This window comes from Mauremys mutica, chromosome 5 (genome assembly GCF_020497125.1).
Source record: "Mauremys mutica isolate MM-2020 ecotype Southern chromosome 5, ASM2049712v1, whole genome shotgun sequence".
Classification (NCBI taxonomy): domain Eukaryota; kingdom Metazoa; phylum Chordata; order Testudines; family Geoemydidae; genus Mauremys; species Mauremys mutica.
This window is the reverse complement of record NC_059076.1, coordinates 45,781,173-45,800,171: the sequence shown is the minus strand read 5'-3', so window position 1 is coordinate 45,800,171 and position 18,999 is coordinate 45,781,173. Positions and strand designations below refer to the sequence as shown.

The 18,999-nt window shown below is 41.3% G+C and overlaps 1 protein-coding gene across 5 annotated transcripts in view; it reads right to left on the bottom strand.

The window, feature by feature from the left end:
- Window positions 1–18,999, bottom strand: part of SPATA5 (spermatogenesis associated 5) — a 314,315-nt gene that overhangs the window by 207,879 nt on the left and 87,437 nt on the right. For all 5 annotated transcript variants that reach the window (XM_045018603.1, XM_045018604.1, XM_045018601.1 and 2 more), the window contains exons 12-13: window positions 4,751–4,804; window positions 4,179–4,258 (exon numbers count right to left, since the gene is read on the bottom strand). In XM_045018603.1, the coding sequence (XP_044874538.1) occupies window positions 4,179–4,258; window positions 4,751–4,804 (134 nt within the window). The remainder of the gene's footprint in view (window positions 1–4,178; window positions 4,259–4,750; window positions 4,805–18,999) is intronic.

Below are 18,999 nucleotides of genomic sequence, written 5' to 3'. Positions count from 1 at the left end.
CCTGCCCAAATAAAACTGCTAGCCTAATAACTATCTTAGCCTTTGTTTTTATAATGCACAGCATTGATTTATTTTTTTTAAGGAATTTAACAGTGTCTTTCACTCCAGCCTACAATGCTTTATGTCTTATGTTACAAGATTTTGCACCTAAGGGGGGAAAGTTTTCTTGCTTCAGAAAAGCAAGAAAAGGTACAAAATAAGTCTATTGCCCAAAAATCCTAAAATTTTACACACACGAACAATAATCCATTTCCAAAGAACATAGATTTCTTAAATTCAGCAAACAGAGTGTCTGTGCTGCATTTACACAGAGCCATGTTCATTCATCACTTTCAAATCTGATTACCAAGCCATTTCCTGTTGGCAATCTCTAATGGCCAGAAGAATTAGGTTTTACATAGTCCGGATACCAAGGAATAACAAGGACCCATAATTCTCTGCAGCTACGCACTTTGTTAAGAGTTTTAAGCTTTGAAAGGAGAAAGGATTAATGGAACCAAACATTCCTTGCTCACTGTTGTATCTGGATCAGTAATGTGTTCCTGACCTTAACGTCGCAGTCTTTTCTGCAAACAGTCATAACACCATTTTACAGAAGTTAGAGAAAAACATAACTAGCTAATGGAACTTAGAGTTAGTCAGAACCATGGAATGATGGAAAACATCTATTATATCATCTAGTCCTTCTCTCTGCCAGTGCCCTTGTTGTACATAAATTTGTGGTTTCTCCAGTTTTGTTTAAAATGTGCCAAGAAATAACCTGCCACTACTTTCCCATGTGACTGTTCTACAGCATACAAGATCTCACTGTCAAAAAAATGTTTTTCAGCAGAAGTTTTCCCTTTCTTAATTTAATTTCATTATTCTACTCATAACCCTTATAATATCCTCAGTAATTCCTCCCCAGCCTTGTTGTTTACACCCTTCATGTATTTATAGATTTATCTCCTCCCCTTCATATGTGCCTATGGATATATATTCAAAACTCAATCTCAATCCTTCCAGTGCCTATTTTTTTTTTGTTTTTCTCTCTACTTCCTATGCATTTGTTCATTAGTATATTTTGTAAAGGTAATGCAGTCTTAATAAGGAGCATTCTACAGCACTCTGCTGTAATATTAAACAATTATCAAGAACCACAGTAGGGAGAGAATGCTAGATTGTGTATTAAATTATAGGATTCTGGAATAGCAATGTGCAAATCAGTGAGATGCAGTAACACTGCAGTACTATGTATCTTAATTTGGGCAATCATATTATGCGAGGCATTGTCTAATAGTCTCAACAAAGGGATAGAAGGCAGGAACTTCTAAATTCTAATCCCGATTCTAACAGTGCTTCTTGCTTTTTGGCCTTAGTCACGTCAGTCGTTCTGCCTGAATTTTCTCATGTATAAATTGGGGAGAACACTAATTAGTTGTATTGTGAGGATTACTTGGAAAAAACTTAATAAGTACTATTCCATTTGTGGATACTACACCTCTACCCCGATATAACGCAACCCGATATAACACAAATTCGGATATAATGCGGTAAACCAGTGCTCCGGTGGATCAAAGCAAGTCCAATATAATGCGGTTTCACCTATAACGCGGTAAGATTTTTTGGCTCCCGAGGACAGCATTATATCGAGGTAGAGGTCTATTTTTAACTGTTCAAAAAACTACCTTAACAGTTTATGATTTCCTATGCCTGTTTATGGAGATATACTTCTGCCACAGAGATGTCTCCCAGCACCAAAAGAGGTTACCTGCCTCCAAGCTCCTTGGATCTGGCTCATTTTCTGTTCAAATGGAGTCAACAAATAAGACAATTTGTAAACAGAATTTAAAAAGAGGAAAAAAATCCTTACAAAAATTGTATCATAGTACTTTGTACTGCCAAGATAGAGAAAAACAATTCAACTCACTGAGAGAAGAGGGGGACAACATAAACAGGTGTTTCCTTCAGTATGGTTAGTAATAGTACAGGAAATGGATCTCCAGAGGCTGCAAATCGTTAGCATCTCTAATGCATTTGCAAATTCCTACTGTGCAAAATCAGCCTGTGAAAACAGGCTATTTCTAATAAGTGCCTTGTCTGGTTTCCTACATTGTTTAATTTCAGATGAATTTTATGAGAACTCGGCTACATATTTTACCTCCCATCTGCTTCAGATTTGACAATGAAATATTTGTGTGTCCCACCCTGTTCTTTTTAAAGCTCCAAAAACAGATGTCTCCAATATAACATGACTACAGCAGGTCATAACACGTATTTCAGCAAGCTGTCCCAGGGCGATTTTTTCCCCTGCAGGTAAGAGAAGTTGGGTTATTTACCCCCTAAAAGAATCCAGAAAACCTCAGAGCCTCAGGGCGTAGACTGAAAAGGCTGGTTAAAAAATTACTGTGCTTTATTCTTCAAAAAAAATGGTTCTTCTTGCTGAAGTAGAGTTTCTAAATATTAAATACATTAACAATTCTATAATGGGTAGTTTTGTTATTTTGTCTTTCTTCCAAGACACATTTTTGCTACATCTATTGTGATAAGCAGGTTGGTGATTCTAATGATTTACTAGGATACTGTTAACATTTCTAGAAAGTTTACAAATTTTCTAGTTGCAGAAATGATATATTGAGAGGGAGATTGATGAGGAAGCCTTGTACCAACTTTTGAAATTTCAGGAGAAAATAAGGATTTATTTGTAAATGATTTTAGAATGTAGCTGTATTCAACACAAGTTACCACCACACACTAAACAACGTATTGAAACTGATGAAGAGTCCCACTGACATCTTTTATCCTTGTCTTCCCATTTTGCTGGTATCCTCTACAGAAACTGGTATGGATACAGAGCCTGCTACTTCTCTCACCAAAGTCAAACTCTTAGGTTATGTCTACCTAGAGAGCCTATGCCAGTATAGCTATGCTGGCAGAGTCCCTTGAGTAGATTACAGCTTATGCCAACAGAAAGGAGTTTTTCTGCAGGTGTAGGAACACCACCTCCCTGAACAATGTTACCTATGCTGACAGAAACCCTCTTCTGTCAGCATGGCTGCATCTACTCTGGGGGCTTTGTCGATACTAATGTCACTAGGGATGGGTGTTTCTTCCCCCCCACACTCCTGACCAACATTGCTGTGCTGGTTTAAGTTTTAAGTGTAAACTAGGCCTTATTGGCAACACTTGGGGCTAGAATGGCCATAAAAAAAAAGTATCTCCCAGTAAATTGATTGGATTTGTATGAATGAGGAGAAGGTAACATGCAACAAGTACCACACAGGCTACTAATGAGAATAAATTGTTTTAAAAAATTTAAACCATAGCAAGTCTAATTGCACAAGCTTAAGTTATAAGAGGAAGTTACATCCGAAGAAGTGGGTATTCACCCACGAAAGCTCATGCTGCAAAACGTCTGTTAGTCTATAAGGTGCCACAGGATTCTTTGCTGCTTCTACAGAACCAGACTAACACGGCTACCCCTCTGATACAAGAGGAAGTAGGTACATTTAAAAAAAGTATACCATTTCTACTGAAATAAGGAAGTAAATTACACCAACTGAAAACTTCTACCCTTCTTTAGCAGGACAAACTTCTGAACTCTCTTTGGTTTAGTGAAAGATGTTATGAAAATATTGTTAGCATTATTGCTCAGCATATAGGATTTTTTCACTTTACATATTAAGGACATATTAAGGATGCTTCGAAATCATTCCATCAAGGCCCCAATCCAGCAAAGCACTTCAACTGGACTTCAATGGAATTACTCCTCTGCTTAAATTCAGACATATGTTCAAGTGTTTTGCTGGACTGAGGCCTTATTTGTCTCAGGGCTATTGCATTACAACAGTATAAAATTAATTAATGGAACCCAGAGATTAGCAATGGACAAGATCTGTTACTAAACAGCAGGTAGTTCAGATCCCTGCCATTGAAGGAAACTGAAGGATATGGAGTTGGTCTGTAGAACCTTTATTACTGGTAATGATGGGAGAAAGGAAGAAAACATCACCTTGCCTTCAGATGCCAAGTTGAGTATGCTGGACTGGCAGTGAAGAAAGAACTCGTTTTACTTGAAAAGGGTACACATATGATATGGAATTATAGAAAGACAAACCTGGGATCTCAACAAATCCATTTCTAAAGTCACTTATCAGAACAGAAATGAAGTTGAATATTTTTGTAAAAGTATTCCTTACCTCCCTCTTTCAACTGCCAAGGCATCTATTTCATCAAAGAAAAGAATGGAAGGTGACACAGCTCTGGCTTTCCTGAATATCTACAGAAACAACAATAAAATAGTTTACTGGGGTGTGGGGGAATTGCTGGACAAAACTCATGCATTCAGACACCCTGTTCTAACTCCAAAAGCTAACAGGCCAAGAATAACATCTTGTGGCCGTTTTTAAAAAGTGGACTTACTTTGGAGCTAAGTTACATCATACAATACAATAGCAACTTTCACTGTAAGCCTGATTTTGACACACCCCACTAACTTTCTAAAAGCAAAAAGCAAATAAAAACACAAAGAAAGCAAACAAAAAACCCCAAATCAAAAAAGTTTCATTTCTCCTCAAAATCTCTGGTCAAAGAGAGCGTGGGTTTTTTTGTTTGGTTAGGGTGGTTTTTTTGTTTTTGTTTTTTTTTTGTTTTTTTGGAAAAGCTTAAGGTTAACCAGACAATGTATTATTAACATAGAAGAGATTGAAAAATGAGCATAGATCCAGCACAGCACACAATGGGCCCTGACTTGCAACTCGCATCTTCTTACCTCTCTCACTGCTCGTTCAGATTCACCAACATATTTATTCATCAATTCAGGTCCCTGCACAAAGAGAAGAAAACAGTTTTTTAAAATTATCATTCTAACTTCATTTACTGATATGTCATTATCAATATCTTCTTACACAGCATTTTGTGCATAAACACTAAATCACTACTTGCAAAAGTTTTATTCCTTTGTAGAGTCGCCTCTGAACACTAAGTTTCCCTTCATTAGTCCCATTACTGTGTACACAGATGACTGTGTTTGTAGGTCAGGTTATAGTGACATTTATTCTCATTTAAAAGCTGAGTGAAGATTTTGGCTTAGCATCATAATTCCTACATTTCAGTTTTATGAGGAATAGAAGCATTTTTTAAAAAGCACTTGCGCATGTGTTAACTAACTGTCTCTATTTAACAAAGCTCCTAAGCATGGGACTAACTTTAAATACATGCTTAAGTGGTTTGCTGAACCAGAGCAGGAAGAGGAAATTGCCACCTACTGCCCCACTAACACACCTGAAATATAACCAGGAGATACTATATCATATATTATGGTGAGAAAGTAGTTCAGAATCCAAGCCTATTCATTCTTTTACCTCTCTGCTAAAACTGCCAAATGTGCTAGTGCTTTTTGTAATGTGGAGTCTTGGCCCCTAGGGATTGAACTGAGACCGCAAAGTCAATGTTTGTATTTTAAACAAATACTTACAATTATGAAAACAAACCAACAAGGAAGAACTCTCAATGCCATCTGTGTCTTGCTATTTACTGTAAACCAGATTGTTAAAGATAACACTTCTTAATGGGACTAAGCATTTCATGGAATTGGTAATATGTCATTGATTTAAATCTGGTCTATGTCAACAATGACTTACAGTCATGACCATCTGATGGCTGCTTGCTGTCCTGTGTGAAATAAGATGATGGCTGCAGTCCAGTTTCTAGTGAACAGGTGTTCTCATCACAATTCCGCCAGTACAAATAGCATTCTTCCCAACTCTCCACAGAAAAGCCAATGGGTGTGGAAACGGAACTACCTTCTCATGCCCAGATGTTATGAGTGCCTTCAGGTTACGCTTGAGGCACAGTGGCAGGGCAATATGGAACAGCTTGCTTTAAACAATAGTCTTTCTAGCATTAATTTGTACTGAAAGACATGTTTTTATATATTTGCAGTAATGATGCAGCTGTTACATTCTTTCTCTGAGTGGAACAGTCTGGAATTAGTACATACATCAATATAAGATGGGTTTACTACTATAAAATAGAACCTGTGACGCTCTTCCAATCTTCTCCTCCACTCTCACTTCCAGGCTTGTGACAGCATCTACTGAACTGAACATACGTTGTAGTTGGTTCCATTCGAAAAGATCAGTGGGAATTACTGCATGCGTATAGAGAGAGGTACAGACCGCCTCAAAACTGAAGCAATATACTGTTTATGTGTCAAATTAAAAAAAATAAAAACCAAACAGTTTCTGGTAGTGCAATTTCTGAAAATAGTTCATGACACAAAGTAGAAGGTGAGATGAATGCTTTCATTAAGGTATTCAGCAGTCTCAAATTTCCCAGTCACATAGCCGATGAAGAGCTCAGGATTCCTCTATCCCAGAGAAGAAAGAGAACAAAAATGGGCCTTCCCCTATTCATTATAAATGCCAAGAAAAAGAAGCATGCAGCAGTCTGTGCGGAACAGGCTTGTAGCTCAAGGAGACAGTATCTAGCTGCTCTGGGCCTCAGCTATCCATCATGATCATTTGCAGATGAGGAATCTGATAATGTGGGTCCAAGAAGTCCTTAAATAACTAGAAAGGCAGTTTTCTCTTTCTGGACTTTTTTTTTGTTTAAACCAAGCCGATACACTGAAAAACCTAATCAGATTCTATCCAGAACTAGAGATTTCTTTTCCATACTTTTTTCCTTGGAGCGGTGAACACAGTCCATCAAACATTCATTCACAGAAGTAATCTTCATTCACATCGGCAGTCTCATTGAAGCCAAGAGGGCTACTGACATCAGAGGGATTACTGGATTATATTATAGTATGCATCAAAATTACAGACAATATCAAATTGTCAGAGTATTCCTTTTCATGTCTCTGACTGGGAAAAAAGGTAATTAAAAACAAAAATTGCTACCTCTGAACTGTGCTGTACAATAGCATTTCATGTGCTTGAAGATTATGTTTAAGTATTAAAAAAAAAATCAAGACAAACGCAAAGCAATACATTTCTTCCACAGAGGAAGAAATTTTTTGAATTAGTGTTTTTTTTAGTATACTTTGATATTCAACTTTTCCCCCCATTTTTCTATTTATCAAACAATAACACAAGTTGACAGAGAAAAATCAAAGGAGGGAACTCTCTTTGCATTAACAGTCTATGCATCCTTTATGTATTATTTTCATGCAAGCTGATCAAAAAGCTTGTGTAACTCATCTTTTAACAATGGCACCAAAATTACAATTCATGAGCAGTGTTTTTGTTACAAGTAACATGGAACTCTACTATTATACATAGTGATGGGGAGTCCAGAATAGCAATAAGAACACACAAAAAAGGAGACTTGCTGGCATAAACTTCATCTTATCCACACTCCAAAGTCACACTCCGAAATCCATACCACAAAGACCGGAAGTTAAAGAAGCTGGGCATACAAACTGGACTTGGGTTAGCTCTGACATGCAAGCTGGCACTTTGCCCCTCACCCTTTGTAAATGCAAGTGAAGGAGTATTGAGTCTTTCGTCAGCTAAGAATGTTAACACCTCATTGTTGGAGAGAGTCAGTTTCCCTCCAAAAAATAATCATTAGACCATTAGCAACAAAGCCACCTGTTGATAGTTTTCACCCTTTTCTTGAAAGATGGTTAAGAAGACTATATTGCAACAACTCTGCTGTCACTTAAGGCTCTTACATGTCTTCTATTCATTTCAGCTTTGCTTTAGACCTGGCTGACACAGATTACAAAAATCTCATTGATTCATGGTCTCCTGACCACTGACCTATGTCAGGCAGTGTCCATGACATTTCTTTTAAATTGGCCAGCAGCCTTTGACCACTGACCACAAGGTTTTGTTAACAACTGTTAGAGTTTAGTGACTTACTCTATAAATAGTTCTGTTCTGTTCTATGAAGGATGATCTTCCACATCATAGTAGGTGAAGAAACAGAACATACTCCTTCTGACCAGTTTCCTGAGGAATTTCAACATAAGCAAAGGATTTGGAGAAAGCAGTTTTCAGGGAACGAGAAGGAGTGGTATCAAAGCCATTCCAATGAGCAAAACATTTTGAGGTTGCTATCCAGCCTCAAAGCATCAATCCAGCCAGTTCCAGGACACTGTTCACTGCTCAAATATCCATGAAGTGGTGTTTATTCAGCCTCAGGATAGACAACAGTTTCCATGTAGGCTTTGTTTGATTAATATTCTGTTCTCACCAACACAAAACCCTCCAATCATTTTCATCAAAAAAAGAAACATTCTTGCATTTGAAATATGATCAGGATTAGATCTTGGGAGATTAATGTCACAAAAGATAAAACCGCTTCATGCATGTTAAAACAGGAGATAAGCTTGTATCGCAGTTATGATGTGGGTGCTTTAAGAAGTTTTTAAATGCAAGAACATCATCTCGAATAGGGAAACCTTGAAACAAAGACAAATAGTATTTTTTTTAAATCAGTATTTTATGGTCTGTTTGAGGATTTTACCTCCTAAAGGTGTTGAGTTAATTACCTTGACGTTAATATGAAATTTACTAGTAATAAATGTCTCCTTAACACATCTAACTTTATTATTTTGATAGTCAGGAAAACTTGCAGAGCCAGATGGACACTGTTCCAAATTCTCCCACGCACAACTCTGTCCATCTTGACCTAAAAACACAGTTTTATCTTTATATTGTAGTTCTGGGAACAATCACACGAAGTGCCACACTGAACAGTGTTCAACAACTATGGAGTGTGGTTCATATAATGAGTACCACAATGGAACCATTGAGCTCATTTACACTAGATCCCCATGCAGGAACCTAATTGAGGTCCCTAGAATAGTATTTCTGAAATTGTGAGGCTTGGACTTCCTGGGGAAGGTTTCACTTCTTCAGGGGAAAAGATAGTATTCAAGCAGAATAAAAACCAAAAATAACTTCTCACCTTTTTAGGTTCTTCCAAAACCAGAACGTGGTGTTGAATAACCAATACTGAAAACTAAATATTCAATACATGGTTTCTTATTTGCAGTTCAAAGTAGAAATGGCCCAGCAGGTATGAAAATATAGGCACGCTTACTTGTCTACATAGGAGGAGGTGAAAGAGGGAGGAGGGTTTGCCATAATGGCTCCCAGGTCACCAACCCCGCCTTACTGAGGTAATGGCAACAAGGAAAGCCATTCAGAGAGAGGAGAGAGAAGGGGCAGGACGCCAAGGAAGAGTTCATTAAAGAGGTAAGGACTAGGCTGAGGTCCCACTGGGAAGTGACAGGCTGAATGGGCGGATATTTACAGAAAAGGCCCTTCCAGAATTGGGTGGGTAAAAGTCAAATGTCCTGCCACCAGATGGAGAGCACTAATGGTATCTGTATGCATTCTGATAGAGCTGAGAGTGAGTCCCGAGGTTTTCAGATAGAGGAAATAGTCTAAGAGCATGAGGATGCCCACAGCTTCAAGGGCAAGACTTCGCTGTTAGGCCCAGGAGGTGAAACATGCCAATTTGGCCTGATAGAATCGCCTCATGGAGTCCTTTAAGCTATCAGAGAGGACGTCTTGCACTGCCAACGAGCATTCTCGTGCTAATACAAGTGTCCATCAAAAAATCATGCCATCAGGTATAGTGTCCATGGATGTGGGTGCCTGAGTCTTCCGTTTTGTTGTGTCAGCATTTCGGGAAATGTCTGGAGCAGAAGTGGAGATTGTTTCGACATGCAGAGAAAAAGAGGGAACCAGAATTGGCAAGGCCAGAACGGAGCAATCACAATGGCTGTTGTGCTCTTCCGCTGGAGTTTGTAGGGGACTTGCAGCGGGGGTGGAGAAAGGGAGCCATAGTTCGCCCAGTCTGACCAATCGACAACCAGAGCGTCACCCAATAACTGGGCACCAAGTCCTCCCCTGTGGCAATATTGGGTGCTCTTGGTGATGCAAAGAGGTCTCTGATTGGTGTACACCAGTGACCAAAGATGTCCGCAATTATCGTGATGTGCAATTCCCATTCATGGTCGGTTGCAAAGTTCCTGCTGAGAGAATCTGTGATCATATTATGGATGCCAGGCAGGTAGGCTGCTGACAAAAGGATATGATGTGTAATGCACCATTCCCAGAGGTTAATTGCCTCCATACACAGTGTGGGGACCACGTGCCCCTTTGTTTATGGAGTATAGTGTGGTGGTGTTATTGGACATGAGGGGGACGTGGCAATAGTGGATATCTGGTAAGAACATATGGCATGCCTAGCATACTGCCAGAACTTTCAGTATGTTTATGTTCATCCTGGCCTCTTGCGTGGTCCAGGTGCCTTGTGGACTCCAAAGTGAGCACCCCAGTCTGAGAGTGATGCGTCTATTATGACTGTCACAGTCGGCGAGGATGGGAGGAAGGGCATCCTAGAGCAGACGTGTAGCGGGTTTGCCCACCAAAGAGAAGAGATGACCTGCAGAACATTAAGCATGGTGTCCGTGGGTTGGTACACAGGAGAATAGACCCTTTGCAGCCATAGCTGTAGACAGTGAAGGTGCAGGCAGGTGAAAGGCATGACGCATGTGCATGCCGCCATGTGCCCTAGGATGGAGAGGCAGGGTCCTGGCCCAGACCAAAAGGTTGGAGGTTATCAGAACTATTTGGTGCAGTAGGCTCTGTAATCTGTTGTGTGGCAGAGAAGCTCATGCAGAGGTTGCGACGATCGAAGTTCCTATGAATTCCAGGGACTGAGTAGGATGCAAAGTTGATTTTTTGATGTTGATGCTCACTCCTAGGGAGGAGAGGAGTAGAAGAAGCTGGGACATCGACACTCGAGCTCCCTCTTTGACCCATGCTGCCAGCAGCCACTTATCCATGTATGGGAAGACAAGGATTCCCCGATGTTGAAGGTGAGCCGCTACCACAGAGAAAACCTTTGTAAAAAGTCATGGGGAGGAGGTAAGTCCGAATGGGAGAACCCTGTACTGGAAGTGTCAATGCCCCACTTTGAAACCCAGGAACTTTCTGTGTGTCGGATGTATGTGCATATGGAAGTAGACATCTTGCATGTTGAGAGCCATTAACCATATGCCTTTTTCTAATGCGGGAATGATGGCCACAAGTGTGACCACACAGAATTCTGGCTTGTGAATCGCACAGTTGAGGTGTCAGAGATCCACGATTGGTCTCCTTTCCCCTTTTTTCTTGGGTACCAGGAAATAGTTGGAATAGAACCCTGTGCCTTGAAAGGCTGCAAGGACTGGCTCCACTGCTCCTGTATGGAGGAGAGACTCCATCTCTAGGGTAAGAATATTGTCATGAGAGGGATATCTGAAGGGGTTCAGGGCAGGAGATATGGAGCAGGCATTGTCAAACTCTCTGGCGCAGATGCTTCAAACCATGACCAAGATTCACTTGTCCATTGTTATAGATCTCCAAGCTGGTAGAAAGAGTTTGAGATTACCCCCCAAGAAAGGTGGAGGGTAGGAGCGCTGGTGTACAGAGTGATTGACAGCTCTCTAGGTGCATTAAGAAATAGTGCTTTCATGATGACTGAGTGTGTTGTGCAGAGGTCTGTGTTGCCAGAACAGGCAGGCAGCTCTTTGTACCTTAGGGCACTTCTGAGGAGGTTCATAGGTCTGCTTGTGGTAGAAGTGTGGAGTTTTACAGCATTGGGCTGGAGGTGGGCAATAAAATTTTCTCTTTGGTGCTGGTATACATATGCCCAAGGATCGTAAGATGGCTCTAGAGTCTTTTAGTGAGTGTAAGGAATCATCAGTTTTCTGGTTGAAGAGGTGTGATTTGTCAAAGGGATTGTGTTCTGCACCTCTCTAGGGAAACCTGAAGAGTGTAACCAGGATTCCCTCCTCATGACAATTCCAATCACCAATACACACACGGATGAGTCTGCTGACTCAACTGCTGCCTGAAGTATGGACCTGGCAACCCACTTGCCTTCCTGTAAAATTGCTTGGAATCAAGCTACTTCAGCAGGATTGTAGTCATCTGCAAATTCTTCCAGCAGGCCATAGTTTATAAAAATCATACTTGGCCATCAGTGCCAAGCCGTTAGAGATTTGGAACTGTAGTTTAGCTGCGGAGATCTTTCGACTTATGAGGATGAGGTCCAGTCTCTTACTCTCCTGTCTGCTGGGATGGAGCATGGGTGGCATTGTTTGGTCTGCTCCAAGGAAGCTTGTATTTCCAAGGAGTTAGGTGAAGGATGTGAAAATAAAAATTCTGACCGTTTTGGGGGGATGTAGTACCTTTTCTCAGCCCCTTTCAGGTTCAGTGCACATATGGCAGGGGTATGCCAAACAATGCGTCCCAGTTGAAGAACGGCACTGTTGATTGATAAGGCCACCTTTGCTGCTGCTAATGCATGCAGAATGTCTAGTAACTGGTGCTGACTGTTTTGTACCTCTTTCAGTGGGATCTCAAGAGCACTGGCTATTCTCCATAGGAGTTATTGATAACGCTACATTTTAGTCATGGGTATTTTTTAGTAAAAAAAAGTCATGGACTGGTCACAGGCCATAAACAAAAATTCACCTGTCCTTGACTTTTACTAAAAATACCCACCATGACTAAAACTTGGGCAGGGGGCCGCCACGGGTGCTGGGGGAGGTGGCCTGGGACCCACGCTACGGATGGGGGATTGGCAGGGGCTTCCTACCCGGCTCCCTGCAGCTCCTAGGCGGCAGAGGGGCCAGGGCAGGAGCTCCGCTGCTCCCGCCACAAGTACCGGCTGCTGCAGCTCCCATTGGCCAGGAACTGCAGCCAATGGGAGCTGCAGGGGCTGGGAGCTGCAGGTACAGGCAGCGCGAAGGACACCCTGACCCCCACAACCCCTCCACTGTCTATGAGCTGTAGGGGGGCCATGCCAGTGGGAGCCAGAGAGCCTCACACCCCAAGGTAAGTGCCTCCCGAACCCCCTGCCCCTAGCCCTGAGCCCCCTTCCACACATCCAAACTGCTGCTGCTGGCCCAAGGGCTGCCTGGCTCAGGCAGCCCAAGAGACAGCACCAGCTGCTGCAGAAGTGACAGAAAGTCAGAGAATCGGTGACTTCCATGACCTCCTAGACAGACTTACAGCCTTAGTTATTGAAACTGATGATAGTCATCTGGAAGGTGATGATGAGAAAGCTGTGTCTGGAGATGACAAAAGGAATCTCTCCAGATCCGCCAGTACCATCAGAGCCAGGCTGATCGGCACATCATATAACCCCATTTTCAAATGGCTATCTGATGAAGGGTGGAGCGGTGAGCAGGAGAGTTCTCCAGAGCCAAATGAGACTATTCCAAAAGGCGAATATTGTGTCCATGAGCTCCAAAATGGCCAACCCAGTTGATCCTGCTGCTATTGTACTTGTGCCCAAGGAGCCAGATATCAGCTTCTTGGGTAAGGCAAGAGAGGAAAATGCCACAGAGTCATCGGAACTCTCTGGTAGACTGTTTCCAGAACAGAAGCGGTGGACTGTGCCGAATGTCCAGGTCCTCAGATTCAAAGGAGTTGGAGTCTTGTGAGAATGGCAATGCTGACAAAGCCATCAGAATGGGATGCGTTAGAAAGATATGGCCAGCAGAAGGTGGATGTAATGCGGGAGATGGAGCCCTCTACAGAGGTGAGTGCACCAGAACACACAGAGACCTCGCTCCTTCCCAGGCAAACAGTTCATGAGGGCTGGGAGCATTTCCGAGTCTCCCTAAAGTCAATGGTATCCAGTCTATTAATGGGACTGGAACCGGTAAAGGCACCTGTCTCAGGACTGACAATTCACAGGATGCCAGTGGAGCTGAAGCAGGAGGAGTACACGGGTTCAGCACCGGGATCAGCGGATCCGTTGGCGGTGCAGCCTCTTATCACTCTTGTATGACTTGGCGTGCGTAGCTCCTCCACGGCCAGAACTTGTGGACAATGTCGCATCCTTCTTGGATTTAGAAGAAGACTTACTGCCATGCTTACGAGCATGGCTTCCGTGATTCATGGCTTGTCCCCGACATGGGGTCTGTAGGATTGGTACCAGCACATCCAGACAGAGGCTCCCAGTAGGGCAAGCGTTCTTGGATTGCTCAGGCCAATGTACGAGGCAAGGGGAGGGGAGGGTTCCCCAGTCAGGATCCAACTTCAGCCCCTTGGCTACCTCCATGAGGTGCTTCTTGAGGCAGAGAGCTCAGCCTTTGCATGTACAGGCAGGGAAAGAAAGACACGTGCTGCATCTGGAGGCAATGTGGGCTTCTCCCAAAGAGTACAAGCAGCACTGGTGTTCATGGCTGATGGAAAATAAGCGAGAGCAGAAAGAACAGACTTCGAATTCCAGAGTCTTCAGAATAATCCAATACCCAGACCCGGGAGCTGGGGGGCAGGAGAGGGGGAGGATTGTTTGGCAGGAAAAACAGCCAAAGTGGCATCCCAAATCTTTAATTTTAAAAATTGCTAGGAATTACAAACAACAACAAAAAATAATAAAATCCTAACTATGAGCAAAAGCATGAACAGGTTTTGTATTTTCATTTTTAGAAAACACGGCACTAAAAATGAGAGGTCAGCAGAAGCGCCAACTTGGACCATGTAGCAGAGAGAAGAAACTGGAGATGCTGTCAGTCTTCCCCGCTCTTTACTGCCTCAGGTGAAACCACGAGGCAATATAAGAGCGCATGTGCAGACCACCGAGAAATACAACTTTAAAAAGGTCCGGCTCCGAGTGCATGGCACATAATCCTCAGTGGAATACAATAGGAACCATCACTCAAAATAAAATTAATACTTCATTTCAAATCTCTCCTCTCTGCAATACAAGTCACTTAGGCCTGGTCTACACAGACTTTGTACCAGTATAACTATTTTAGTAAGGGGTGTGATTTTTTTTATCCAACATACTTATACTAGTGCAACTTCTAGTGTGGATACAGTTATACCAGTATACATGTGTCTTATAACAGTACAATTTATTCCCCATCCTGTTCAGGAGTAGGCTATACCAGTATAAGCACCTTTACACCAGTATAACTGCATCCACACTAGGGAGCATTGTACTACTTTAACTATACCAGTATAGCTAAAGCAATACAACTTTTGTTTATAAATGAGACATGAATCTGCAAAACAGGGATAAGGACTTACCCTCCTTTATTCAATGCTTTAAATCTACCAATAAGTGCTAAGTAGTTATTAATTTTAAAATCCCACACTGTATACTCCCTAGAGTGGGTAAGTGTCTGTAAGAATGAGTTTGATAGGTGACAGCAAAAGGGTATGGAAGCAAAGATAAAAGATTAATTTTTAGTCATTTTCCATTAGATTGATGTTACATGTTCAAAGTTTTGGGGTGGGAAGAGTGTGCTGTGATAACTGGGCCTACAAATTTACCCTAATTGTCAGCTCAACTGTAAAAAGTGAGTCAAAGCTCATAAAATGTCACAATAACCTAATAATAATAATAAACGCTGATGGGAAAAATTGAAAAAGGGAGACAGAAAGAAAGAATTAATCCAAATAAAAAGGCCTACTGAAGCGGCTGGACTGTGTTAACTAAGGTAATGCCTGGTATACAAGAGCATTGTGAGGCTGAAAATTAATCAGCCAAGATTGGTGTGTCAGAAATTTGGCCTAACCGTGGACAAAATAGTGAGGGAATGGGCTATTCTGCCCAGCACTCCCTTTTGGGGTTCTTAATGAAAGAGACTTTGGTGCAAAACAGAGACCAAAAGACAGAGGCTACTGCTACCCTGGCTTGCTGAAAGAAGGAGAAGGAGCAAGCTTCAACATCATGGCTGCCAACCCCACTGTCTCCTGGGACCCTGGACCTGCTTCATCCTAATCCTGAGAGATGTCCTGACCAGACCAAGCCAGAGAGAGGATATCAACCCCCATCACCACTTGGAAGTGAGTGTTTCCCCCTCTCCCTCCACAAAGTCTCCTTTTCCTTCCCCATCTTATTTCTTCTCTTTCCTGTCCCTTTCTTTTTTCTTTCTGTGAAATACAAGCCTGGCTTAGCCAGCTAAGACTGTAATTTTGCAACAAGTCTGTAAACCCGTGACCAGAAAGAGGCAACTAAAAGCAATGCCCTGAACAGCCTGATTCTGGTATAAGTCTACCAGGTCTTGGATTGGCTGAGAAGACCATGTGCTGTGCCTGTTTCTCTCCAGCAGTGAAATTACAAGTGAAAGTGAACACCAGAGACAGAAGCCTCGTTTTCTCTCTTTGCTGTTGTTTTCTCTTCCCTTTTGTGTGCATTTACCTCTTGTCTGCTAGGAAACAGCATCAGACTTTTACAACAACAGCAACAGCAGCAGCTCCGGCCCAGCCCATCTTAATTGACTTCTTCCTTTTCCCCTAAAAAGGACAGTTCTTATGATCTTTGATACCATCAAAGAGACTGTCAAACAAAGGTTTTTTTTCCTTCTAAAATCTCTCTCCAGCTAAAGGGAAATGGAACATAGGCTGTTAAAATGAAAGCCTTATTTAATACTTAACATTTCAAATGCTTTAACTGGTTTTTCTTCTTTTCTGTATCTTTAATAAAAGGTTAAAACAATTTTTAACGGTTGCGTTTGCCATGGCACTAAGCAGGCTGAAACCTCTGTATGCCAAATCCCAAACCTTGTTTAGAACGGTTCAATGTTGGAAAGCGACTGGGTCTGTTAACACCGTTAGCCCATATATTCCCTCTAAATTAATACAACAGGAGACACGTTTTACTTTTACTTCTGCTCTTTAATTTTAATTAAGAATATACTACATTTCCTCCATCTCGGAGTTCAAATGTTTCAAATTGCTACTACTTTGGAAAACCTTATATACAGATTAGATCGTTTTCAGGCAGAGGTCATGTGTTAGTTTCAATATTTGTTAATTAAGGCAGGCAGGTTTGAAATCTTGTGGGGGGTTTATTACTATTTTTAATGAATGGGTCTGCGACACAGTTTTTCATAAGACGTGCTGCAATTTTTTTCTTTTAAATACCCTTTGCTCAGCTAGTCATGGCTGCTGAACTTTCTAATTTCATGCGTCTGCTCAGAATGGCAACTAATGAAGGACCTGCTGAAAATCCTGTCAGAAGGATAACTGATCTTCTTCCAGAACTTCAATGACAGTTCTTCATGAAGTAAGGCAGCCAGCCTTTCCAAACCTCATTAATCTGTTTTAACTGCTGCAGCCAAGAGCAAAGGAGAAAGATAGAGGAAATTTCAGTTGGAAAATATTTTGACGTAACTGACCAGATGACAAACTAAACTTAAGCACATGTCAAACGCAGAGAGAGGCACAAAGGCATCTGCAGGGGGATACAGGAAGTTAGCACAAGCCAAGATGAAGTCAGAGCTCTGAGTACAGTGTATATTTTTGTAACCACTGATGATTGGAAAAAGAAGAGCTAGAGTTTAAAAAAAAAAAAAAAAAAAAGAGGAGTCATGACCATTTTATACCAGAATTGTTTACCCTAGTTGGGCCGGTTAACTAAATACAAATAATACCTAAGATGTATATTCTGCACCATCTGCTTTCCTAATTTGCTCACTGCTAATGTGCACACACTTTTTCCTATCAACTTTTAAAAGACTGCTGTTATAACTAGTTTTGTTTACTACACTCTGTCTCTCTCACTTTAGAGCAGGATTGTAACTTGTTACTTTTTTAATGACTGCAGTTTTCTGGAAGTTTAGGCACTATTTTGTCATTATTGACTTATAAAAAATTAGGGCTGTCGATTAATCGACTCACACAATTAACTCAAAAAATTAATCGCAGTTTTAATCGCACTGTTAAACAATAGAATACCAGTTGAAATGTATTAAATATTTTGGATGTTTTTCTACATTTTCCAAATATATTGATTTCAGTTACAACATAGAATATAAAGTGTACACTGCTCACTTCATATTACTTTTTATTACAAATATTTGCACTAAAATGATAAAAGAAATAGTATTTTCAGTTCACCTCATACAAGTACTGTAGTGCAATCTCTATCGTGTAAGTACAACTTACAAATGTAGATTGTTACATAACTGCACTCAAAAACAAAACAATGCAAAACTTTAGAGCCTACAAGTCCACTCAGTCCTACTTCTTGTTCAGCCAATCGCTAAGACAAACACGTTTGTTTATGTTTATGGAACACTTCTTATTTACAACGTCACCCCAAGTCGGAGAGCTACAGAAATCAAGATGCAACATAAACCCAGGTATAATAATTATCTTTACATTTTCAGCACAACACATAGTACCGCAGGCCTCCTACAGACAGGTTCCTAGAGCAGCATATAAAGCCTTAACCATCTGATTAATGTGTGCCTCAAAAAAATAAGCTGTCAGAACAGGACAGATACATAGCCATTCAAAGAAACTATCAAAATAGAAAATGAAGGCAAAGCACAGATGAGACCCAGCGAATAAGGGTTTCACCTTCTCCACATTCAATTTGAGAAAACTAGGTGACCTCTAAAACTAGGCGTCACAGAGACAGACACGCACAACAAAGAGCTGCCACTGGGCAGACACGAGCTAAAAGTTATATATCCCAGTGTCCTCTGAATAGATATGGCCCCATGACCTTTCAGTGATTTATTTTGTTCCATCGGTAACAAAAATGAACAAAAGTCTCTGGTCTGGTCTACACTAGAGCGGTAGGTTGACACAAGGCAGCTGACAACACAATGCATACAAGTTCTCCTGGTAAGGACATGCACAGCCAACACAAGGAGCAAAGTGTAGATACACACAAGCAATATAATTACTGCAGCAGCTGTATGCTGATGTAAGTTAGGCTGACTTTATATTGTAATGTAGACATGGCCTCTAAGGGACACTGGTTGATCTCTTGGGCTGCAATAGAGGAGCATGAATAAGGAATGACAAACTGCACACACTGTTGAGTGAAATAAGTAACCAGTCCACAGAGCAAGTTGATAAATCAAGACTGAAGTTCAAACACTCAAGTAAATCTCCCTGGGGGCGGAGGGGGAAGAGGTATGACTCTGCTGCCTTCCTCCCGGCTTCTTATACAAGGTCACACCAGTGATTCCAGAAACACTGAAAAAACCATCAAGGAAATGAGAACAGTTGGAAGCTTCTCCCTAGAAAA